The sequence below is a fragment of the Onychomys torridus genome, chromosome 4 (assembly GCF_903995425.1).
Source record: "Onychomys torridus chromosome 4, mOncTor1.1, whole genome shotgun sequence".
Classification (NCBI taxonomy): domain Eukaryota; kingdom Metazoa; phylum Chordata; class Mammalia; order Rodentia; family Cricetidae; genus Onychomys; species Onychomys torridus.
Genome location: NC_050446.1, coordinates 92,385,042 through 92,410,510, shown reverse-complemented (window position 1 = coordinate 92,410,510; position 25,469 = coordinate 92,385,042). Strand labels below are relative to the sequence as shown.

Below are 25,469 nucleotides of genomic sequence, written 5' to 3'. Positions count from 1 at the left end.
CACCTTTTTCTCCGTATTTCATACTCAGATTCCTCTAGAAAATTATGAAAATTGCATGCAGACTATCAAGAAAGGTATGTTTAATTTGTGGGACTATATAGATTACCACATAGGATGCTGGATGTATATGGAAATAGCTATGGATGAAGGGACTTGGTATAATTTATAGTAATGGACAGATAAGAAGAAGTAGCTAGGGTTTAAGGTGCAACATAAAGGTTGAGGTTGTAGCTCAGTGGCAGAGAACTTGTCTAAGACATGAAATGTCCTAGGTTCAATCACAGCATTACAAACATATGTGGCATATAATCCTTTGTGAGTTGACCCATGTTAAAGTTACTTACTGAAACTTCATTATTGCATTCTATTACTGGGTATTTGAAATTTTGCATGATAGTTTTTAAAAAGTAGGCTGTAGACTTCCTGTTCCTCTGGATCTTAGGGTCTTTTTTCACAACTATAATTATGTAATCATTTTGAATTTTTCAATACTAGATTTTACCTGTGATGTGGAAAAAAATGAGCCATTGATCAAAACAGACAAGAAACCTTTTTCAAATACAGAAAGGATTTCCTCTTCCATAACACTCTGTGAGCCTCAGGTGCAGGAGTTGTCTTGTAGATATATCACTTGGGGTTGAACACCCCACCATCATTTGTTCTCTGCATTTTGATTGGTTGTGAGAGAGGGGGAAATAGTTTTCTTCAGGAAAGAGCCTCTTTATTGGTTATCCAATACCAAGTAGTCAGCCCTGAAATCACATCATACAAGTAACTTTATGTGGACTGAACAGGTTGCATCTCAATGTATATATATATATCCCAACAATTAAAGGAAAAGAGGCCATGATTTGAGAGAGAGAGAGAGCAAGGCAGGTACCTGGTGGTGGTGGTAGGGGTTGGAGGTAGGAAAGAGAAGAAGGGAAATGATATAATTGTATGTTAATTAAAAAAGCATTTTAAAAAGTAGGCTGCCACTGATAGAAATCTGGCTTAAAGAAGATGGGGAGAAAATAAATCTAAAACAAGGAAAGAGTCCATATTATGTTTCTGGGTCATGAATTTAAAAATTATTTATTCTATATGTGTTTTTAAAATATATTTTAATGTATACTTAAAATGAATTTTTGGTATGACTCACAATTGTAATTATGAGATCATCTTGAACTTTTTCAATACTAGATTTTACCTGTGATGTGGAAAAAAATGAGCCACTGATCAAAACAGAAAAGAAACCCCTTTCCAATACAGAAAAGATTGAGCTTAGGAGGAAGCCCAGCCAGGACTTTATTAAGCGGAACATTGAGGTGGGTATCTCACGATTCAAGCGACAATGTGGGAGTGAGCCAGTGCAGAGAGGGTCCCGGTGTGTGATTTATTCATTGTCTCTGTGTGTGTGAGTGTGGGTGGTGCATGTGCATGTGTGCATATGTGGGTACACATGCCTGTGGAGGCTCTGTAGTCTAATTACATCACATCACCCATCTTGCCCTGTCCTGTCTCCTTCTATCCTATTCTATCTCTTTCAAAACTGCTGGCTTCAACTAGAATTTTCATTCAGAAATAGTCTAGTTTCTGAAATGGAAAGAGCTTTAAGCTCCCCTCCAGATTTTAGCTTGCACATCAATAAAGTGTGCTTACGTGTGTTTATTTATTGACTCATTTTTGTTACAAGACTTGATATTGTAGCGACTGCATTTACAATTTGGAGTGGAAAACATTCCTGGCAGAGCAGCCAGGCTGGCAGAGAGACCAGCTGGTAGTCTACCTCCCTCTAATCCCTGCTCTGGTCTCTCCTCTGGACCTCCCTCCTGTCCCCCACTCTGATATCCCAGCGCTTGGTCACTATCCTTGATTCAGGGGTTCATCCTCGGTGCACCACAGTTCAGGAAACCTGGTTTGGTTTGTCTTTAAGGCAGACACAGATCAGTTAAGGGCACAGGGACTCCTTTATTAGCCCAGAATGCTAAATAATTATTCTACAAGGAACGTCTGTGGGTAGACAGGCGCTTCCCAGTGACTACTTGGACAGCTCGTCACAGGGAAACCACATTGGTAAAACATCAGCAAGACCAGAGAGCTGCGTCCTCAACTCAGGCTTCAAGATCTTCTCATAACTGGCAATGCCGTTGCAGGCAGCTTGGTTCCCGAGGCCATCTGCCACGGCCAGGCTGGGCTCTGCCACTCTCTGTCTTCTGTGCTCCATGTTCGTGTAACTTCAGGGACCCATCTCCACCTTCATCTGCCTTTGTTTCTGCTGGCCCGTTGGATCCTAATGGACTGTTTCATTTTCCAAGAATAGTGGAAATTTAGCTTCAGTTTAGATTCCCCTTCTCTCCTTTTAACAATATCAATAGAATCTTTATTTAAATGCCTTATATGGTATTCTAGAAATGAATGAATGAATGAATTTATTTTTTATTTTTTTAAATTTTTTTCTTTATTATTATGTGTTTTAAAATTTATACATCAGCCATGGGTTCCCCTGTCCTCCCCCCTCCCGCACCCACCCCCACCTTCCCCCCAGACCCTCCCCTCCATTCCCATGTCCTCCAGGATCAAGGCACCCCTGGGGATTCATTTAAACCTGGTGGATTCAGTACAGGCAGGTCCTGTCACCACCTTCCAGGCTGAGCAAAGTGTCCCTGTGTAAGCCCAAGGTTTCAAACAGCCAGCTCATGCACTAAGGACAGATCCTGGTCCCACAGACTGGGTGCCTCCCAAACAGATCAAGCTATTCAATTGTCTCACTTATCCAGAAGGCCTGATCCACCTGGGGGCTCCACAGCCCTTGGTTCATAATTCATGTGTTTCCATTCGTTTGGCTATTTGTCCCTGTGCTTTTTGCAATCTTGGATTCAACAATTCACGCTCTTGCAGACCCTGCTCTTTCTCGACAGTTGGATACCTGGAGCTCCATCTTGGGCCTGGCTGAGGATCTCTGCCTCCACTTCCATCAGTTATTGGATGAGAGTTCCAAGACGACTGTTAGGGTGTTTAGTCATCTGATAACCATACTAGGTCAGATCAGGCTTTCTCTCCACCATTGCCAGCAGACTACAGAGGATATATCATTGTGGATTTCTGGGTACCTCTCCAGCACTCTGCCTATTCCTGTTCTCATGTGGTCTTCATTTATCATGGTCTGTTATTCCTCATTCCCCCTTTCTGTTCTTGATCCAGCTGGGATCTCCTGCTCCCCTAAGTTTTCTTTCCCTCAAATATTGCCCTTCATTACTCCCACTGTCATCCAGGTTGTTCATGTAGATCTCATCCATTTCTCTGTCATTGGGTGATCCTTGGGTCTTTCCTAGGGTCCCGTTTTCTAGGTAGCTTCCCTGGAGTTGTGTAGCAGTCTAGTCATCTTTGTTTTACATCTAGTATTCTCCTATGAGTGAGTACATACCATGTTTGTCCTTCTGAGTCTGGGTTACCTCACTCAGGATGATTTTTTCTAGATCCATCCATTTGCCTGCAAACCTCATGATGTCATTGTTTTTCTCTGCTGAGTAGTACTCCATTGTGTATATGTACCATATATTTTTTTTTTATCCATTCTTCAGTTGAAGGGCATCTAGGTTGTTTCCAGGTTCTGGCTATTACAAACAAAGCTGATACGAACATAGCTGAGCAAATGCCCTTGTGGTATCATTGAGCATTCCTTGGGTATATGCCCAAGGGTGCTATAGCTGGGTCTTGGGGGAGATGGATTCCCAATTTTCTAAGGAAGCGCCATATTGATTTCCAAAGTGGCTGTACAAGCTTGCATTCCCAGCAGCAGTGGAGGAGAGTTCCCCTTGCTCCACATCCTCTCCAGCATAAGCTGTCTTCTGTGCTTTTGATCTTAGCCATTCTGATAGGTGTAAGGTGGTATCTCAGAGTCGTTTTGATTTGCATTTCCTGGATAATTAGGGATGTTGAGCAATTCCTTAAATGTCTTTCAGCCATTTGAACTTCCTCTGTGGAGAATTCTCTGTTTAGTTCTATAGCCCATTTCTTAATTGGACTGTTGGGCATTTTGATGTCTAATTTCTGGAGTTTTTTTTATATATTCTGGATATCAGCCCTCTGTCAGATGTGGGGTCGGTAAAGACCTTTTCCCATTCTGTAGGCTGTTGCTTTGTCTTGTTTACTGTGTCCTTTGCTCTACAAAAGCTTCTCAGTTTCAAGAGGTCCCATTGATTGATTGTTTCTCTCAGTGTCTGTGCTGCTGGTGTTATATTTAGAAAGTGATCTCCGGTACCAATGCGTTTAAGAGTACTTCCTACTTTCTCTACTATCAGGTTCAGAGTAGCTGGATTTATGTTGAGGTCTTTGATGCACTTGGACTTAAGTTTTATGCACGGTGACAGATATGGATCTATTTGCAGCCTTCTACACATTGACATCCAGTTATGCCAGCACCATTTGTTGAAGATGCTTCCTTTTTTCCATTGTACATTTTTGGCTTCTTTGTCAAAAATTATATGTTCATAGGTGTGCGGGTTAATGTCAGGGTCTTCAATTCGATTCCATTGGTCCACATGTCGGTTTTTATGCCAGTACCAAGCTGTTTTTATTACAGTAGCTCTATAGTAGAGCTTGAGGTTGGGGATTGTGATGCCTCCAGAGGTTGTTTTATTGTACAGGATTCTTTTGGCTATCCTGGGTTTTTTGTTTTTCCATATGAAGTTGAGTATTATTCTTTCCAGATCTGTAAAGAATTGTGTTGGTAATTTGGTGGGAATTGTGTTGAATCTGTAGATTGCTTTTGGTAAGATCGCCATTTTTACTATGTTAATCCTGCCTATCCAGGAACATGGGAGATCTTTCCATTTTATGACATCTTCTTCAATTTCTTTTTTCAGGGACTTAAAGTTCTTGTCATATAGGTCCTTCACATGCTTAGTTAGCGTAACCCCAAGGTATTTTATATCATTTGTAGCTATTATAAAGGGTGATGTATCTCTGATACCCTTCTCAGCCTGTTTGTCTACTGTATATAGAAGGGCTACTGATTTTTTTGAGTTGATCTTGTATCCTGCAATGTTGCTGAAGATTTTTATTAGCTGTATCAGTTCCTTGGTTGAATTTTTGGGGTCACTCATGTATACTAACATGTCATCTGCAAATAGGGAGAGCTTGACTTCTTCCTTTCCAATTTGTATCCCCTTAATCTCTTTATGTTGTCTTATAGCTCTGGCTAGAACTTCAAGTACTATATTGAATAAGTAGGGGGAGAGGGGACAGCCTTGCCTTGTTCCTGATTTTAGTGGTATTGCTTTGAGTTTCTCTCCATTTAATTTGATGTTGGCTGTTGGCTTGCTATAGATTGCCTTTATTATGTTTAGGTATGTTCCTTGTATTCCTGATCGCTCCAAGACCTTTACCATGAAGGGGTGTTGGATTTTGTCAAATGCCTTTTCTGAATCTAGTGAGATGATTATGTGGTTTTTTTCTTTGAGTTTGTTTATATGGTGTATTACATTGATGGACTTTTGTATGTTGAACCACCCTTGCATCCCTGGGATGAAGCCTACTTGATCATGGTGGATAATTGTTTTGATGTGTTCTTGGAGTCTGTTTGCCAGAATTTTATTGAGTATTTTTGCATCAATGTTCATGAGGGAGATTGGTCTGTAGTTCTCTTTCTTTGTTGCATGTTTGTTTGGTTTAGGAATCAGGGTAATTGTAGCCTCATAGAAGGAGTTTGGTAATATGCCTTCTGCTTCTATTGTGTGGAACGATTTAAAGAGTATTGGTATTAAGTCTTCTTTGAAGATCTGGTAGAATTCTGCAGTGAAACCATCAGGTCCAGGGCTTTTTTTGGTTGGGAGACTTTTAATGACTGATTCTATTTCCTTAGGGGTTATTGGACTATTTAAATGGTTTATCTGGTCTTGATTTAACTTAGGTATGTGGTACATATCCAGAAAATTATCCATTTCTTTTAGATTTTCCAGTTTTGTGCAGTAGAGGTTTTTGAAGTATGACCTGATGATTCTCTGGATTTCCTCATTGTCTGTTGTTATGTCCCCCTTCTCATTTCTGATTTTGTTAATTTGGATGCTCTCTCTCTGTCTTTTGGTTAGTTTGGATAAGGGCTTGTCTATCTTGTTGATCTTCTCAAAGAACCGACTCTTTGTTTCATTAATCCTTTGTATTGTTCTCTTTATTTCTATTTTATTGATTTCAGCCCTCAGTTTGATAATTTCCTGGCGTCTGTTCCTCCTGGGAGACTTTGCTTCTTCCTGTTCAAGGGCTTTCAGGTGTGCTGTCAAGTCACTAGCGTGAGATTTCTCCAGCTTCTTTATGTGGGCATTCAGTGCTATGAATTTCCCTCTTAGCACTGCTTTCATAGTATCCCATAAGTTTGGGTATGTGGTGTATTCATTTTCATTGATGTCTAGGAAGTCTTTAATTTCTTTCTTTATTTCTTCCTTAACCCATTGGTGATTCAGTTGAGCATTATTCAGTTTCTATGAGATTGTATGATTTCTGTAGCTTTTTCTGTTGTTGAAATCTAACTTTAAACCACGGTGGTCTGATAGAACACAGGAGGTTTTTCCAATTGTTTTGTATCTGTTGAGATTTGCTTTGTGGCCAAGTATGTGGTCGATTTTAGAGAAGGTTCCATGGGGTGCTGAGAAGAAGATATATTCTTTTTTGTTTGGGTGGAATGTTCTGTAGATATCAATTAAGTCCATTTGAGCCATAACATCAGTTAAGTCCATTATGTCTCTGTTAAGTTTCAATTTGGCCGATCTGTCCAGAGGTGAAAGTGGGGTGTTGAAGTCTCCCACTATTAACGTGTGGGGTTTTATATGTGATTTAAGCTTTAGTAATGTTTCTTTTACATATGTGGGTGCCCTTGAGTTTCGGGCATAAATGTTCAGAATTGAGACTTCATCTTGGTGGATCTTTCCTGCAATGAGTATGTAATGTCCTTCATCATCTCTTTTGATTGATTTTAGTTTGAAGTCTATTTGCTGGATATTAGGATGGCTACACCAGCTTGCTTCTTAAGACCATTTGATTGGAAAGTCTTTTCCCAGCCTTTTATTCTTAGGAAGGTGTCTGTCTTTGAATTTGAGGTGTGTTTCTTGTATGCAGCAGAAAGATGGGTCCTGTTTTCGTATCCATTCTGTTAGTCTGTGTCTTTTTATAGGTGAATTAAGTCCATTGATATTAAGGGATATCAATGACCAGTGATTGTTTGTTCCTGTTGTTATTTTTATTTTTTGGTGGTAGTGTGTGTGTACTTCTCTTCTTTGGGGTTTACTGCTATGGTGTTATCTATTGCCTGTGTTTTCATGGGTGTATCTGCCTTCCTTAGGTTGGAATTTTCCTTCTAGTGCTTTCTGTAGGGCTGGGTTTGTGGATAAGTATTGTTTAAATCTGGTTTTGTCTTGGAAGGTCTTGTTCATTCCATCTATGATAATTGAAAGTTTTGCTGGGTATATTAGTCCAGGCTGGCATCCATGGTCTCTTAGTGTCTACATTATATCTGCCCAGGTCCTTCTGGCTTTGAAAGTCTCCATCGAGAAATCAGGTGTTATTCTGAAGGGTTTGCCTTTATAAGTCACTTGGCCTTTTTCCTTTGCTGCCCTTAATATTCTTTCTTTATTCTGTACATTTAGTTGTTTAATTATTATGTGGCAAGGGGAATTTTTTGGGGGGTCTAGTCTGTTTGGTGTTCTATAGGCCTCTTGTATCTTCACAGGCATTTCCTTCTTTAAGTTGGGAAAGTTTTCTTCTATGATCTTGTTAAATATATTTCTGTGCCTTTGTGTTGGTATTCTTCTCCTTCCTCTATCCCTATTATTCATAGGTTTGGTCTTTTCATGGTGTCCCAAATGTCTTGGACATTTTGGGTCATGACTTTGTTGGTGTTAGTGTTTTCTTTGACTGATGAATCTATTTCTTCTACCGTATCTTTAACACCAGAGATCCTCTCTTCCATCTCTTGCATTCTGTTGGTTATACTTGCCTCTGAAGTTCCTGTTTGTTTACTCAGATTTTCTATTTCCAGCATTCCTTCTGCTAGTGTCTTCTTCATTTTTTCTATTTCCCTCTTCAGGTCTTGGATTGTCTCCCTTGCTTTTTCATGATTTTTTTTTTCAGGGACTTATTTTTTTCTTCTGCTTTAATTGTCCTTTCGTCTAGTTTTTTATAGCCTTCTTCCCATTTTTTGTTTGTCTGTTCCTCTACTTTATTTTTTATTTCTTCTATATAAGGCTCTAGCCTCTTCATGATGTTACTTATAAGGTTGTTTTCTTCTTCTTCTTCTTCTTCTTCTTCTTCTTCTTCTTCTTCTTCTTCTTCTTCTTCCATTCTGTGATGTTCAGGTGTAGTTGTTGGAGAAGGGCTAGGTTCTGGTGATGCTGTATTGCTCTTTATTTTGTTGTATGTTCTTCTGCCTTGACGCCTGCCCATCTCCTCTTGTGTTCGTTCTTGGTCTTATCAGAGTACTTGGTCCAGAGAAAGTTGACAGATTTAGGGAGCCTCTCTCTGGTCCAGATGGAAGTTCTGTGCCAGATGGGAGCGCTGGTCCAGATGAGAGTGCTGGCCGGATAGGAGCTGGGGGGCTGGACTCTGAGTATTGGGAAGTCTCTGGGGTCTCCTTATTTTGTCCAGATGGGAGCTCCTCTTGTCCAGATGGGAGTTCCTCTGGTCTCTGGTCCAGATGGGAGTTCCAGGGCAGAATGGAAGCTTGGGGCTGGTCTCTGAGTCTCAGGAAGTGGCTGTATTTATCAGAAGCTAGGCAAATGAGTGTGAGGGCAGGGTGTGGAGACTGCAGTGTCTGCCTGCAGTCTTGGAAAAGGGGAGCCTTCCCGCAGGGCCCACCGATTGGCAGGAAACTGGGGCCAAGTTGGTCAGGTCCTCCCAGAGTGGCCTGTGTCCAGTGGTGGGACCCAGGCGCAGGTGCCTCTCTGACTATAACCTAGGCGCTCACCTCTGGTCCAGATGGGAGTTCCGGGGCCGAATTAATTCATTTTTGAGATAAGGTCTCATGGAGCTCAGGCTGGCCTCAAACTTGCTGGGATTATAAATATGCACCATGATGCCCAGCTTCCTGAGGTGCCAGAGAGTGAACCAAGGGCTTCATGCATGTGACACAAGTCCTACCAACTGATTTGTATGATCAGCCCCGACATTCTAGAAATTTAAAAGCAGTTTCACTAAGTGGATGGGTGGTACCAGAAGTATCCAAGAGTCCTTCTTGGTGTCTCAGCCAATGTTTTTAGGCTTCTGCATCTGCATATCTATATCCCTATGTCAATATATCTATGTATCTATCATCTGTGTCCATGTATCTGGAGAAAGAAGTTTGAAAGTAGCTTACATTAAAAAATTTATTATATAAAACTGACTTTTGAATTTAAAAGGAAGGCCTGCCTGGAGCCAGTGAGATGACTTTGTGTTAAAGGTGCTTGCCCCAAGCCTGAGTTCTACTCCTGGGGCCACACAGTGAGAGAAAGGTCCCTCAAGTTGTCTTCTGACTTCCACATATATGTTGTAGGCAACCAATGCATGCATCAACGCGCGCACACACACACACAGATAAAAGAGGACTTGCATATACTGGAAATATCTGCTTGGAGAATGACCATTTATAAAAGATTTATCGTAAAATAAAATTACTTACTAATCTCTGAAATTTTAAAACTTAGTATATTTATTTTGTAGAATTTTTTTTTACTGGACTGCACATTGCACTCCATGTTTATCTTTCTTACTAATACATCCTGTAGTTGGCCAAGAGTTCAAGAAGCCCAGTGGTTATGATTGACAGAGAGAGGAAAAGGCTGGATGAACTCTTGAAAGGCCTGGATGATACAGATTCGGGACTGTCCAGTTCTGAGGTATGTAAGCTCGGACTGTCAATGACTTTACCTTTCTTGATCTTTATATGCCCTCGACCTCTTAGCACAAATTTACAATTTTCCAGTTTGAAGACACTCTCTGCCTTATAAAATCCTAATGTTTTCAAATTTATTTCCTCAAAGAAACATGCTCTCCTGTGTTACCTGAAGCACTTGGCGCTCTGGTCTGACTTTCATTTCCCCATGTTGAATAAGGATTTGATAGGACTGGAATGTCTGGGCCCTGCCCACATCGTTGTCGTCTGCCATCTGTTTGTGTGCAGAGGCCTGCAGCCAAATGGGAGAGCAGGACACGCAGGTGCACAGGGTAGCATTTACTGGAGGTTCGAGAGCAGTCCATGCACAGTGACACCGGTGCACAGGGGAGGCTGTACCAGGTGAACGCTAGGCCTCAGCTTGGTGACTACCCTGGCTGCCAGAATCCTGCAAATTTTTGAGAGAAGCTAGAAAATCAGATTTTTAAATGAGAAACATGTGTTTTAAATGTCAACAATTAATTCCTTGGAAAAAATTCTGTGTGGACAAACCTAATAGCCTTTCTTCCTCTCTAAATACAAAGCAAATGTCAGAGCCTCACAGATTACGACCTTTGAAGGCCCTGTGGGTGCTGTGTGCAGGGATGGAGGCCAGGGGTGGGTGACACACACTGCTAAACACCACAAAATTCTGAGGTCACCTCAGCTTCGCTCATCAAAGTAATTGTCTTAGTTTATTAACACAAACTTTGGTAGCAGAATTAGACACCCGGATGTAATTTTAGTTATTAACTGTGAAACTGGGTGAGCCCCTTCCTGTTGGGGCAGTCAGTATATGGTACCTCTCTCTAGCTGTTCTTGTTATGCTGACAGTGAATTGTGATTAATATAGTTTGGCATATTGGCTTAGTTAGTATTGATATTTTATCCCTCACATATTTTAAACTGCATAGTATCAATTTAAACAGTATTTTTGGTATTTTATACTACTTTTTGTTGTTATTTGGAATGACCACTTATAAAACTTGGAACATTTCCTGACTTCAAATTATGTATTTTAATGGTCATATTTGATCTATTTTATTCACTAACTCTTTTGTCCTCACATTATTTGGCAATCCAGTCCTACTTCTGACCTGGTATTGTTATTATATCTCAACTTTAGAAGTACTTCCGTGTACTGGCTCTTTTGTGTGTCAACTTGACACAAGCTAGAGTCATCAGAGGAAGGAGCCTCAGTTGAAGAAATGCCTCCATGAGACCAGATGTAAGGCATTTTCTCAATTAGTGATCATTGAGAGAGGGCCCAGCCCATGGTGGGTGGGACCATCCCTGGGCTGCTGGTCCTGGATTCTTAAGAAAGCAGGTTGAGCAAGCCAGTAAGCAGCACCCCTCCATGGCCTCTGCACCAGCTCCAGCCTCCAGGTTCCTGCCCTGTCTAGGTTCCTGTCCTGACTTCCTTCAGTGATGAAGAGCGATGTGGAAATATAAACCAAATAAACTCTTTCCTCCCCAACTTGATTTCTGGTCATGGTAAACATCACCATGTAGCAACAGAAACCCACCTAAGACATTCCTAGAATCTCATATCTCGACCAGCCTAGATTTGGGGTGGGATTGTTTTTCTCTCCCCGCCCCGATTTCCTTTCTTCCTGAATATATTGAAATCATCTGAAATTTAGTTTTTACCTTTGAAACAGTATGTTTCGCTGGGCGGTAGTGGCTCACGCCTTTAATCCTGGCACTCGGGAGGCAGAGCCAGGTGGATCTCTGTGAGTTCGAGGTCAGCCTGGGCTACCAAGGGAGTTCCAGGAATGGTGCAAAACTACACAGAGAAACCCTGTCTTGAAAAACCAAAAAAAAAAAAAAAAAAAAAAAAAAAAAAAAAAGAAACAGTATGTTTCTTGTATTTTAGGAATTCTTTTTTAAAAATTGCTTGTATATGTGTGTGTATGCAGTGAATATGTGTGTACAAGTGTGTACACATGTGTACACATCCATGTACATGAATGTGAGACTGCAGACTGAGGCTTCTACTGTCCTCCATTGTAGCAAACAGGTTTTGTAGTGGAACCCAGGTCACTTATGTCTCATACTAGTGAGTGGATGAGCCTGATTGGTGGCTACTAAGTTACCTGCTGAAACCCTGACTGGAAAGGAGGCTGAGAAGATCATCTCTGGTGTCTATCTTGGGAAGGTGAGGTGCCTGCAAGCCAGAAAGTTTAAGCTTCCCACAGAGGCTGATGGCATCTAGGTGGTGCTGGATAGGCAGAGCCAGACAATGTTACCTTCCATTTAATTATGAAATTTCTTGCTGCAATTGCATGGTGCCTGGACATTAATGTTTCTGTTCGGTTTTAGCAATAGATTCCTTTAATTCATTTAAACATAATTTCACTCAGGCAAAAGTTTTGAATGAGTTGCTATTTAGTCATTGGTTCTATAATTTTAGTTTTGGTAATTTTTTTTATCACTTAGATCATTCAGTATTTATATCAATTTTATTTGGGAAATTAATCAACCAGTTTCTTATTTGTGACTAATTGGGTAGTAGTACCTTACTTGTATTTTTAGATTTTCAGGCTTCTACGTTTTTTTTTTTTTTTTTTTTTTTACCGGAAATAACATGACATTGTAATAAACCTGAGGTCAGTTTTCTGAACACCACTCATCATACCTTGCTCCACTTTGGCAGCCATGAGTCTGACAAGCCCTGGATCTGCAGCTCTTTGTGCCCGTTCAGATTGATTCGCCTGTGCCTGATAAATGATCATGCACTGTAAACATTCAGTGTGGCAGTTTTGAATGGATCCTTTTTTTTTTTTTTTTTTTTTGGTTTTTCGAGACAGAGTTTCTCTGTGTAGCTTTGCACCTTTCCTGGAACTTGCTCTGTAGACCAGGCTGGCCTCAAACTCACAAATATCCTCCTGGCTCTGCCTCCTGAGTGCTGGGATTAAAGGTGTGCGTCACATGGATCCTATAAATGAATCTTATTTCTTAAAGTTTTATCTTTATTTATGTGTATGTATGTGCCCACAGAGGCCAAAAGAGGGCATCAGATCTGGAGGTGAAGCTCTGGGCAGTTGTGAGCTCCCTGATGTGGGTACTGGCACCAGCACATGGTTCTTCTGCAGAAGCGACCCCAGCTCTTGACCACTGAGCTGTCTCAGCAGCTGCTGTGGTTGGCTGGGACTCAGTTACTTGGTTACAATAGCATACTGTTGTTATAATTGATTTATAGCTTAAGCTAAGTATTGTTCACTATACACAAAGATTTTGGGCTAAACTTATTTGGGCATGGAGACTAGTTAAGGCCAAATTATTTTGGTTCATTGGGATAAAGTTTGAAAATACCATACTTATGATCAGTTAAAGCTGATTTCTTCCCAACATGTCATAGTTTGTTTGTTTGTTTGTTTGTTTTTAAGTAGAAGAATGATCATATGAAAGAGAACCAGCTTATGAAGCTGAGGGACTCTAAAGAGGTCACCAGAAGACACTTTGCACAGGCTGAAAAGAGAATAAAACCGTAAACTTTACTTGCCTTTTACTCTCCGGTGGTGTCTGTGTTTTGTAAGCCCTGGGCTCTGATGGAGAGGTCTAAAAAGTATGTTTTGACACAAATGTAGCATGGGAATGACCGGTCACCTTGGTTTCCTTTTAGAGTGATCAGTGTGGTTGGCTGGTCCCAGGAGAAGGCTATACCCTTGCAGCCACTGAGTCTCAGCAGCTTGCTCAGATTGACACAAAACTCCAGGAATTCTCTGTGGTCTCGCCAACCGTCTTCAGCCTTTATCCAGGACTTGAGAGTCAGAGCGATAAGGTATGTTTTTTGGTTTTGTTTTTGGAGAGGGGAGGACGAGTAGAGACAGGGTCTCTCTATAATCTTGGCTGTCCTGGAACTCCCTCTGTAGAACAGGCTAGCCTCGGATTTACAGAGGTCTTCCTGTTTCTGCCTCCCAAGTGCTGGGACTGTGGCCGAATGATAAGGTATGTTTCACTAGGAGCACTGCTGCAAACATGCTGCAAAAGCATGTACTTTCTAATCTCAGCTGAAGAGGTTTCACCCCAATTGCTCCTCTGTGAGCACAGCTGCAGACATCTCAGTTTTCCCAGCACTGGGTACTTTCTTTTGGTTATTTCTCTTTCTACCCATTTTTCTGTCAGTTGAGAACTTTCTGGGATGGGGCAATTGAGAAGCTACTACTTATTTTAATATTATCGTATCTTTATGATTTAAGGTCGTTCTTGGTCGGGATTGGAGAGAAGGAAGAGAAGTTAATAGTATTCATTGGCCCTCTGTGGCCTTTCCTCTGCTCTTCTGGTTCTAGATGAGCAGAGCCAGTCATGTGCCCCTCACTCTCATGTTCTTCCTCCTCCTTTAACAGCGAGAATGAAGCTGTGCGGTGGTAATCTCTCTCCTCTGACTGCTCTGAAGTAAGTGTGACTGGCTCCCTCCCAAATTCTTCTACAGAGTGTAGAGTGTAGAGACAGAGAAGAGCAGTGTGGGGCACAGGAAGCCTCCCTCCTTCCTGCTCCTCTCCTGCCGGTGCCAGTGGTCTAGTTAGGGCTTGGTGGTATGAAGAGAAAGTGTGTGTGTGTGTGTGTGTGTGTGTGTGTGTGTGTGTGTTTTGCTCTTTCAAAAACTTTAAGTATCAGTAACTTACAGTAAGTCCATTCTAGAAGATACAGTTACCTTAGCTAAAGAAACTGTGTAAAGATGTCCCAAAGAAACAGTTGAATAACTGGTGGCATCTTGGGAGCTATCTCAGCTTCCCTAGGTTAGGATTCTAAGGTCCAGGAGGGAGCCATTCCTGACCCCTTGGGGAGAAGCAGTAGTGGTATTGTTCCCAGCACTAATTTCTGCATTGGGGTCAGAGTTCATGGAAAGAGAGGATTGGAATACTCCTTGTAATTGAATGTGCCCTGGGACTTTGACACAAGTTCCTAGAGTGTGTTTTGTTTGCATTACCAAGATCTGCCTCTCAAAAAGAGGTAGTTAAGATGCGTGATACAATTGCCTGGAGGCTCTCTCTTTTCATGTTTCATCTGACTTCTTGTTGTTGGTAGGTTCTAGGACAGCTATGGTCTAAAGCTCAACAGTGTTCGTGGAGACACATGATGCCCTTGGCATGGCTGTCAGCCATTCTCCACAGAGGCTGAGAACGTAGAAATGCAATTATATTGTGAATTCTTTGCTAGATTTTGTTTTTATCATCGGAATCACTGATGTACCACTGTGCTGGTGCAGGCAGATCGTGCAGTTTTGTGTGAAACGACACTTTTTCACAAAACAAAGAGAAGACTGCACCTGGGGTTCCCACTGAGTGCAGGAATGGACCAGGAGCATAATAGTTGCTGAAAAGAAGTAACTGATGCTTCTTCCTTGCAAGGCAGCAGATATTTGGACGTATGTTCAGTTTCCTCTTGGAGCTTCTAGTGCAAACCAGCACAGCACATTGAACTTTCAAGGAGAAATGCAAACCTAGCAAATTATTTCATGGTAATCATTTTTGAATTGTGAGATCTCCAGAATAAGTTCACTGAAAAGAACGCATAAGCTCTTTATCTCTGTGTAGTTGGTGAATGGGCCCCAATCTGTTGTTGAGCACAAACACTTAGCGTTTGAATTCCCTTCATTTTCATTTTTCTGCAAACCATTAGGCTCATCAGCAGTTTTTCTTCATGATCCTTTAGAAGAATGTCTTTTAAGTGGAACATAAATTCCTAGTTAAAGACTTCTGTTGATTTGTGTGTGTGCGCGCGCGCGCATGCATGTTCCTGTGTGCCTGTGTGTGTGCATGCATATTCATGAGGGTGCTAGCAGAGGCCAGAAGAGGGTGTCAGAGCCTTGAAGCTGGAGTTGCAGGCAGTTGTGAGCCACTCTGAGTGCTTCACAAGAGCAGCAAACACTTTTAACTGCGGAACCATCTCTCCTGTCCCCAAATTTCTACTTTCAAAAGAATTCAGCAAACATTAACCTAGGGCTTACTGTATATTAGGAACCACAGGGGCTTGAAGACCAGTCAGGCACATGGGTTACCTTGGAGTACAAAAGCCTTGCTTTGAGTAACATTATTTATACTGAGCAGGTTATATTTAGGAATATATATGTATATACATATATACATGTAACAACAATAAAAAATAAGAGTTCATTCATGTGTCTGCCTCCAAAGAATGAAGACCCGAGTTTGAATCCCAGAACCCACCTCGAAAAAACTGCAGAAGCCTGCCACCCCAAAGCACAAGGTTGGAACTGGTGGCTGTGGGGCCAGATAAATTCACAAATGGGCTTCCTTAGGCCCACAAAGTGTTTGCAAATGTTTGTAGTCAATATTTAAAAATTAAGTGAATTCAAATGAAAATTCTAATTTCTAGTTTTTCTTTGAGAAATTAGAAAATATGGCAACACTTTGCCTGACTCCTTGGTGTCAGCTAGTGGACCAGACTGAGCTGGGCAGCAGCTGTTGCTTTCTCTGGTTCTCCACTCTCCTTCCACTCACCATTTGGTATCATGTTGTCAAGAAAATGGTGTTCTGGACAAGTTGAAACACACAGGCTCCCTGACGTAGCTGCTTGTGGTTACTATATGATGTTAAGTTGGTAGGCTTGGAAACCTATGAGGCATACTTGGAGGGTCTCTAGAAATGGTCACACAGATTACCAAAGCTCTGGTCATTGCAAAAGGGAAGGGACATCACTTCTCCTTGTCCTTAGAAGTTTGCTGGTTGTGACTGTCCTTATATTAATTGTATGCCTGGTGCTCTTAACAATGGGAGAAAAAAGTTTTTTTTGTTTTTGTTTTTGTTTTTTGAGACAGGGTTTCTCTGTGTAGCTTTGGAGCATTTTCTGGAACTCACTCTGTAGCCCAGGCTGACCTCGAACTCATAGAGATCTGCCTGGCTCTGCCTCCCGAGTGCTGAGATTAAAGGCAAAAAGGTTTTTTTTTTTTTTTTTTTTTTTTTTTTAAGAAAGATTTATTTGTTTAAGTATGTTAGTACTCTATCTGCATGTACAACTTTATGCCAGAAGAAGACATCAGATCCCACTGTAGATAGTTATGAGCTTTGACTGTGGTTGTTTGATATGTGGTTGCTGGGAATTGAACTCAGGACCTCTGGAAGAGCAGCCAATGCTCTTAACCATTGAGCCATCTCTCCAGACCCAACTATGGAAAAAAAAAATTTTAAGTAGCGTTTGTCTTTTCCTCTGTGAGAACAAAGCACATTCCATCATGGCTGCCGTGATATTAACAGTATTGTGGTTGCAGTTTTCTCATGTACTTCTAATTCTCATCTTATGGGAGCCAAAGAGAAGCAATGGAAGCAGTTTTTATCCATAAGCTCTGTGGATTAACTGTGCACACCTGTGCTTACCAGGCTCTTGACTTACCAGCAAGTCAGGTCTTTCTCCATATTGGAAATCCCCCTTAAAGTTGAGTGATGGCATTTAATTTTGTTTTTGTTTTTGTTTTTTCATTTGTACATAGACTAGATTCCAGCTTTCTTCAGAAATATCTATGATATGGGAGTTGTGTAACGTCCAGTTTTTTAAATCCTCAGCAACTGGATTCAATAATAAATGCTATTCTTCTTGGCTCTTGTAAGACATAGAGTTTATTCAGCTCTCATGCAATCAGTCTTCCTAAATCTAGAATTCCACTTCACGGTTAGAGTATTTTTTCTCCCCTGGTCAAAGGAGAGTCTTCAGAAATGTCTCTTACTGACAAGAGGCATTTCTTTGTTCTCAAACCAACTAACTGTAATGGCTCTCCTTAGCTTGATTTATTGTCCTGTGCTTAGAATATTAATTCAATCACACACAGTTTGGAAATACAAAAACAAACAAACAAAACCCCAAACCCTCCAATTATTTAGTGAAGAACGTTGTATTTATATTTATCTTTTTCTTGCTAACCACCCCCCAAAACCAAACACACACACACACACACACACACACACACACACACACACACACCCCTGCTGAGAGCAAGAAAATGAGTTTGCTTTGTTTCTTTCTTTCTCAACACTAGCTAAAATTGAGGAGCAATTGACGTGTAATCCTGAAAAATTTCTGTTGCTGAGTCCATTTCCCTCCAGATTTAAAGCATGGGTTCAGAGCAGGAATCCAGTTACCACCACTCAGTCTACGCTGGTTACAAGCCCTGACTTTACCTCCCTCCAGAAACCATGGCAGTGTGTTTCACGAGGATCCGTGTTTGCACTGAAGGATAAACACGAACTCACTCCAGCATTCCTTGCCTCCAGAGCTGGGCTGTCAGAATTCTTATTTAGATCTGGAAATCACTCTCGCTCCCCATTTTTACAGATTGTTTCAAATTTTGTATTTTGTTTTCTCATGATGCCTCCAATGCTGGCAAGGTTTCTTTCATTCCATGGCAACATTCCAAGATGATAAAAACAGTCTGTTTGAAAGATTTTCCCCACTACATTTGGGAAACTGACCCACGTGGGACAAGAAGTAGGAGCTGGCTTGTAGACATGCAGAGAGTGAGCCTGGACATGCGCCGCAGGCTGGCTTTACCCACACAGGACTGTGTCCTTAACACATGGCTTCTTTGAATATCAAATAACTTAGTGAGCTCTGAGTAATTTCCTTTGTATTTGACTTATAAAAAATGAGTTTATTTAGTTTCAAAGGCCTCTGTTGGATCAGCCAACATCACAGATATTTCTTAAAGGGTAAACTTAGAATCTCTTGGCAATCAGTTAGTCAAATAACAAATATCAATTTACCTCAGGGTTAACTCTCTCCTTGTGGTGCCAGTAGGCACTGAGTACATCACGGGGAGCCTTTGCTGAGTTCTCCATAAAATCCACCCTGACTGACTCAGAGCCACAGAAACAATCTGTTGCTTGGAGAATCTGCTGAGTGAATTATCAAAGATTGTGAAGACAGTTCTGGCTGGTGTTTGCTGCCAGAAAGGAACTCCCACACCAGGCGTCGGCCCTGTCTGCAGCGGGGTCACTTGACGGCACCAGTGACTTTCTTTTTCAATTGTTCTCTCTTGGCCTGTGTTCATCACATGGTACTTGAACTAGGGGGTTCTGCTGTCAGAGAGCAGGACTAAGGGACTAAGGGAAGGTCTCATGTACCCTCCAAGTGCAGAGAATTGCAGAGGAGGCAGTAGAAGGTACGACCTGGGAAGAGGCTATGACATCCTAGTTGCATACCTGACTGTTGTATCAGAGCCAGACCAGAGACCTAACCCCGAGGCCTTCACTTTTTGAATATGGAGAGTACACTCTCTGTCAGAGTAGAACAGAAATAGGGTTGGTAGAATGCCATGCTTGCTTAAAAAATTTTAAAAATGACCTTTCTATGTATGAAATTAATACATTTACTGTAGAAAATACAAGAACCATAAAAAACTAAGAAAATTGGAACACACACACACACACACACACACACACACACACACACACACACACACACATTGCATGTAGGGCTTCATGCATGCTCGTCAAGTGTTCTACCACTGATCTATACTCCCATTATTGAATCAAGTTTTTTTTTTTCAGATCATCAAGTTAATGACTGTTAGACTTCTTCCAGTTTATTCCTGTGCCCAGGCATCAGCCGGGACAAGAAACAGGAAGCACAGCCAGTTGGATTTCAGATGCTGTGCCACTGTGCCCAGCTTTTTCATGGGTTCTGGGGATCCCAACTCAGGTCCTTAGGCTTGTGTGTCAAGTTCACTAGTCATGTGACTAGTCACTCAGGAGAATGTTGTCTGATATGCATTTTGCTGACATTCATTCTGAGTATGATCAAACACTAATCGTGATCAAAGTTCTGAGAACCGAAATTAGAGTTTAGTGGTCAATACTTGTTCAGCAGGTTCAGGGGTCCGGTTTGTGTTGGGACACCTGGGATAGTGGGGAATTAGCAGCTGAGAGCATGGCTGAGGCTTGAATCTAAGTCCCAGTTGATGGCAGGTGGGACTGCCTGGGCCGTACATACCTGGCATCTTGCTGCAGTGGTTCTCTGCAGAGGAGGAAGTCAATGGGATGGCTGGCTGCACTGGGACCCTTACCTTAATTTAAGTAATTCTCAAATCTGCAGGCAGTTGAATTTCAAGTGTCAGTTTGCTAGCCCTTGCCTTTGAGCCAGAATCTCCCAGGCAGTGGCTGGCCTTCATATTTATTCATAGATCTTGCAGATGACACTGAATCATGCTGAAATTGATAAATTGCTGGTGAATGGTCTGAGTTCAGGCAGCAAAAAGAATGAGGTGCTTTGATCAGGGAGACACAATAATCTAGAGTGCTGAGTCCTTTTGGTGACTAGCTATGGGTAGAGAATGAGAACAGTGGGATCCTACTGTTATGCCAGTTTCCTGTGTGGCAACCTGGACAAGGATATCTGTGGAGGAGAAGAGAGGCCATTCAGTTTTAGATACAGACTCAACCTCCCATCAAAATGAGCCCACTTCTGGTCACCTAGAAATGCTATTAATTTTGAGCAGCCATGCTTCTGTCAATGTGCTTGGCAGCTGTGAATCGGTCAGGAGGTGCTTCCTTTGTATAGTACTTCTTGTATTCAAAAGACACATCCAGCTTGCTGGGTACCGAGCTTTGCCGCGTGTCTTTTACATGCTAGGATGACTTTTGGCCAGGTCTCATCAGATGGTAAGACTAGAGCTGAGAGAAGCTGATTCATTTCGGTAATGTCATCTTAGTCAGGAGCCAGATGGCACCAAGAGTCAAAGCTTCTGATGTTGCCAGTCCAGTTTCTCCCGTTGTTACACAGCTGCCTCTGATCACGGATGGGCAGGCTCACCATGTATGCGGAGCAGCAGCAGCAGCTGTGGTTACTCACACAGTCTCATGCAGCCACCGTTCAGTATAGGTGGTGAAGAGCTCATGAGGCCCTGCTCCTAACTGAGGAGTTATTGGCAACCGATAGCCGCTGGGGGACGGAGACCCATTTTTCTTTGGAGGTGTGGTCACTGGAGGTGTGGATGCCCCCACAGCAGTGCACACATGGGCAGCACTAAACAGATGTAGTGGGTTATATTTATTTATTTTTTAAGGAGGAGAGGACATGAAATTTGGAGATGGGCATGTTGGGGGGGAACCCCTGGGGAGCTGGAGGGATGAATGGGGAGTGGATATGATCATATTTCATTGTACAAATGTATTTGCAAAGAATTAGAGAAATTAAAGAAATGAAAAAAGAAATGTATGTGACAGACTTGAAGTCCAGAAAAACTGCAAGCCGGACTCAGGCTCCTGCCCAGCGGTGGTTCTCTCTACTGTACCTTCCTGCTTTTCAGATGATGCCAGACACCGGGTTTACCTCCCCATTTGTTTATGTGTATTTGGACTTTTAATTCCTCAAATAGGAAAACTGAAAACCTTTCTAAACACGGGTTGAAGTGAAGAGAAGAGACTCCGAGCAACGCAGTTGACCCTCAGGTCTCAGTCACCTTGGAGGGTCTGTGGCTGTGTCTTAACTGGCCTGTGAGTGAGTTCTTTTACTTTGAATTTAGGAAGCTGACCCCGACGAAGAAAGAAATACGGAGCCAACCCCAGGAGAAAAGATACTCCAGGACAGCAAAGAGCAAAGGGACCAGCAGTCTCGGCTGAGAGCCATTGATGGGAAGCTGAGAGAAATCAATGAACAGGTGTGGTCTTTCTCACTTAACACCTAACCGGAGCCATCATTGTCCTAAAAACACCATTCAGTTAGATTGTTTTTAATCAGCCAGGAGAACTTGCCAGTCTAAATGAAAGCAAAAAATATGACTCATAGGACTTAAGATGACAGTATATGATACAGTGATTTGTATAATGTTACCCATAAAGTACTATCTGAACTCAGAATCACTGTCTGTGTCTAACAGGAACACACATGTTCCCTTGTGGAAAATATTCAGCTTTTCAAAGAAATCCCATTCTTATGTATTAGCTTTAGTGCTTAAATATTCATATGTATTGTTTACAATAAATACATTTTTAATTTTAATACAGTATAAATAATTTTAGCCTACTTCATAGTTTTCTTGCTTTTTTTAAAAAAAATACGTTTTTGAGCTAGAGTCTCAGTGTAGCCCAGGCTGGCCTTGAGCTTTGTTTTTAAGGAAGGAAACAGTTTGAGAGTACAGTACACCATGGCAGGGAAGATGTGGTGGTGACAGTGCCCTTAGCCTCCAACTGTGGCAGCAAGAGCCAGAGGCAGCTGGTCACATGGTGTCTGAAGTCAGGAAGCAGAGAGAGCAGAGGACAGCCTCTGAAGGTTGCTTCTGGGGACCGCCTCATCTACATTATTTTCTTATTCTTGACCCTGTAATGGAGTATCCTTTCAAGATCACTGCTGCTTAAACCTCATGACCTGAGTTCAAATCCTGGAGGTCATGGTGGGAGCAGCTCTTGAACATTTTCTTCTGTCCTCCACACCCGCCCACCCTCACTCACATGCACGCAAAGCACACACATATCACACACACACACACACACACACACACACACACACACACACACACCACATGCACACATTATAATGATAAACTAATTTAAAGATGACTAGTTTGGGAAAAAGAGGTATAATACACGGGCACAGAATTGGTGAGTTGAGGATCAAAGCCACAGCCCGTCTCAGGGATGGGAAAGAAGAGCTAAACCCAAAACAGGAGTCCTGCCTGTTTCCTACTCCTGCAGACACCTGGCTCCCAGGCCGGACTTTGGAGCAAAGGCTGGAAAAGCCACTTCCTTCTGTGCTCTGGATGGTCGCCGATGGTTGCTGATGCACATTCATCTTGGTCAGGGTTAGCTGAGAGAGTGGGATTCAGCCATTCTGTAGATGGCCTCGGTGCTGTTGGTGCCAGTGGACTCAGCTGTTAGGAGCTATGGGAAGAAGCCACACACACAACGCAGTGAAGTTAACTCCACACTCTTGGTGTGGCATTGCACATTCACATAGGGCCCATAAAGCAGCTACATAAAACAGCCTCCCTAGGCAATCTCCCCATACACATGACAAACAGTCTCTGGGACTCTTGTTCTTTCCTCTATCTGAGACTTGATTTCTATTGTTTTGGGTGTTCTTGCCCCACCCAGTCTTCTAAACAACCCCCCCCCCCAACTTTATAACTTCCCAGAGTTACAGTCCTGTAATGCAAGCGTCTGTTGTGGGCACCATGGTTATGATCCAAATTGCTTAGGCTTGAACCTCAACTTTGTGATTTTAGTATATTGTGAAAATTTTTCCCAAGGGGACATGAGGACAAGTTTGACTCCACCGAAGTTCACCCTGGGAACCAATGAGTTTATTAGGCTTGCTTAGAGATCATGAGTGAAGGTTATGGGCAGGTCTATGCATGAGCTCCACTAGAAGGGATACACCACTGTGGATGGTGGCCTTGCATGGCTGCAAGGATGCAGTCCTTCCCCAGCCTTCCCCAGCCCCAAGGTCACACAAGATTAAGGCATGATCTCATACTGGGAAGAGTGGATACTCAGGTGAGGGTCCAGTGACCTGCTTCATCCCCTCCTCCTCCTTGGAGGGAATGCCGAGGCAGCTAGCTCAGTTGTGATCTTTTGTGAGCAGACACAGCAGACACACCAGTCTTAGGTCTTGGTCTTGTTCTGCTCTGAGGATAGGACTGTGCAACTCAGTAAGACGGTATTTGTGTGAGCTTATTTCTAGACAGAGGAGGATGGAGTCCATGCTATCCTTCTCCTGACTCAGGACGAAGTGGGGACCAAGAAAAGCAGGCTTGGAAATGGAGAGTGAGAGAGGTTCCTGTGTGCACCAGGGACGGTAGCGAGGAGCAGAAAGGACAGTATTGTCTGTGAGGACTAATGAGTATTATGTCTGATGAGTGCCCAAGTGAGCCACAGCCCACCTGAAGCCTGTCCGCAAAGATTGCAGGTCTCTCTGACAGCCTTCCAAAAAATGGGCATTAAATTGAAACAGGGTGAGGAGAGCTTGGATAATGATAAATGGGGGGGGGGGTCAAAGGGGCAAGGGAGTTGATGATAGCCCCGATTTCATGATCAGAGGAAAAATGAATGCAGTATGTGTACTCCAGACATCAGTTATTTGTTCCAGTTTCAGACTTACTCTGTATAACAGCACGGAGTCCATGCTAACTGTCAAATGTATGAGGTAGATCTCAATATCCTGAAAAGAAGATGTACAGATATATATAGAGAAAGATGTCATTGCATGAATCAGTGATTGTTGTGATTCCATTTGTATGGAGAAGTCAAGGGGAAGTCCTGGACCCATGTATGTCATATGCTGGCAGTGATGGCTTTTAGTGAGGCTAGGGATGATGGAGAGCTGAAGAGAGGAAATACATTGTTTATGACATGCTAAAGGGGAAAGCATATTGGGACTAAGGTGAATTTTATATTTTGTTTCACACTTTTCTCTATCTTCCCAACTTTAAAAAATATACAGGTGTGGTATTTTCAAAAAGCATTAATGTTTATGAATATGAGGATTTATTGTTGTTTATTGTCCCTTGCCTGATCAGTGATCTTTAAACATTTAGAGACAGTCGTTACAACAAATGAGATTTAGTCTTACTGGTAACTCAGCTTCACATTCACACACTTGTTAGGCACTGTCTACATCTGCTAGACCAGAGAAGATATCAGCGATGTGCCGTGATTGTGTGTGAGTGGAGATTGTATAAGTTGTGGCCCAGTAATAATTGAACATATTGCTAGATATATAAATTGTTTTTTTTTTCTCAGAAAACAGTTGAGTAATAGATATGTCAGGTACTGTAACATTATTTATGTTTTTGCCCATATAATCTCACTTTTGGAAATATTTCCAAAGAAATAATATTCAAGGAACACCAAGCCAAACAAAACAGGAAGCAACATAAATGCTCTCGAGTTAATGAATGCTAAAGGAATTTACACACTATGTATGAGCCCAGCTAAGACTATGGCAGGACACTAAAAATAGTGACTATGTGGACCTCATCGATATAGGACTTTTACATGGAAATGTTTGATAGAAAACATAAAAATCAAAGCCGAAGGTCGATCTTACCAGCTATATGTAATGTATATATACACATTCATGTGTAATGTGTGAGTAGGAATAGCTTGCCTTTATTCGCTTCCCATTGATTTTCCATTTCTTCTAAAGGGAGAGGAGTCATAACTGAGGTCATCCTATAATTTCATTGTATCATTTAGAGATATTCTAATCCATTGATATAATGATGGACTTCTTGATAATTTAAGAAGTAACAACAATTTATGCCTTATCTAAGTTCTAGTATCTAAGTATCTGAGGCAAAAATGCCTTTAAAGAAGTAGTTTGGTAATTCCACCGTTCATAGCTTTCCATTTTAGATTTCGGATTTTCAAAAGAATCAGTGATGTGCCTTTACCTCAGTGAGCCCATTAACAATACAATGGACAGTGGTTTGTTAGGATTGGGGAGAGCTCTTCACGGTTCCAATCATTCCAAAAGCTCCGACCACACTTTCCAGGTCTTTATTGTGGCTCCTTTGAGGTTTTCTTTTTCTTTTTTTTTTATCTTTTGACGTTGCTACTACATCTCTGCACATTCCTTCCTGTTTCTGTTTCCTGGAAACCACAGTTTGGCCTTGTTTGGTGAACTTATGATTGCA

General features: G+C 41.9%; 1 protein-coding gene across 4 annotated transcripts in view; it reads left to right on the top strand.

The window, feature by feature from the left end:
• Fsip1 (fibrous sheath interacting protein 1) overlaps positions 1–25,469 on the top strand; it is a 131,359-nt gene that overhangs the window by 17,322 nt on the left and 88,568 nt on the right. For all 4 annotated transcript variants that reach the window (XM_036186406.1, XM_036186405.1, XM_036186404.1 and 1 more), the window contains exons 6-10: positions 1–74; positions 1,183–1,307; positions 9,735–9,845; positions 13,506–13,664; positions 21,360–21,494. The exon at positions 1–74 is cut by the window's left edge and continues 28 nt beyond it. In XM_036186406.1, the coding sequence (XP_036042299.1) occupies positions 1–74; positions 1,183–1,307; positions 9,735–9,845; positions 13,506–13,664; positions 21,360–21,494 (604 nt within the window). The remainder of the gene's footprint in view (positions 75–1,182; positions 1,308–9,734; positions 9,846–13,505; positions 13,665–21,359; positions 21,495–25,469) is intronic.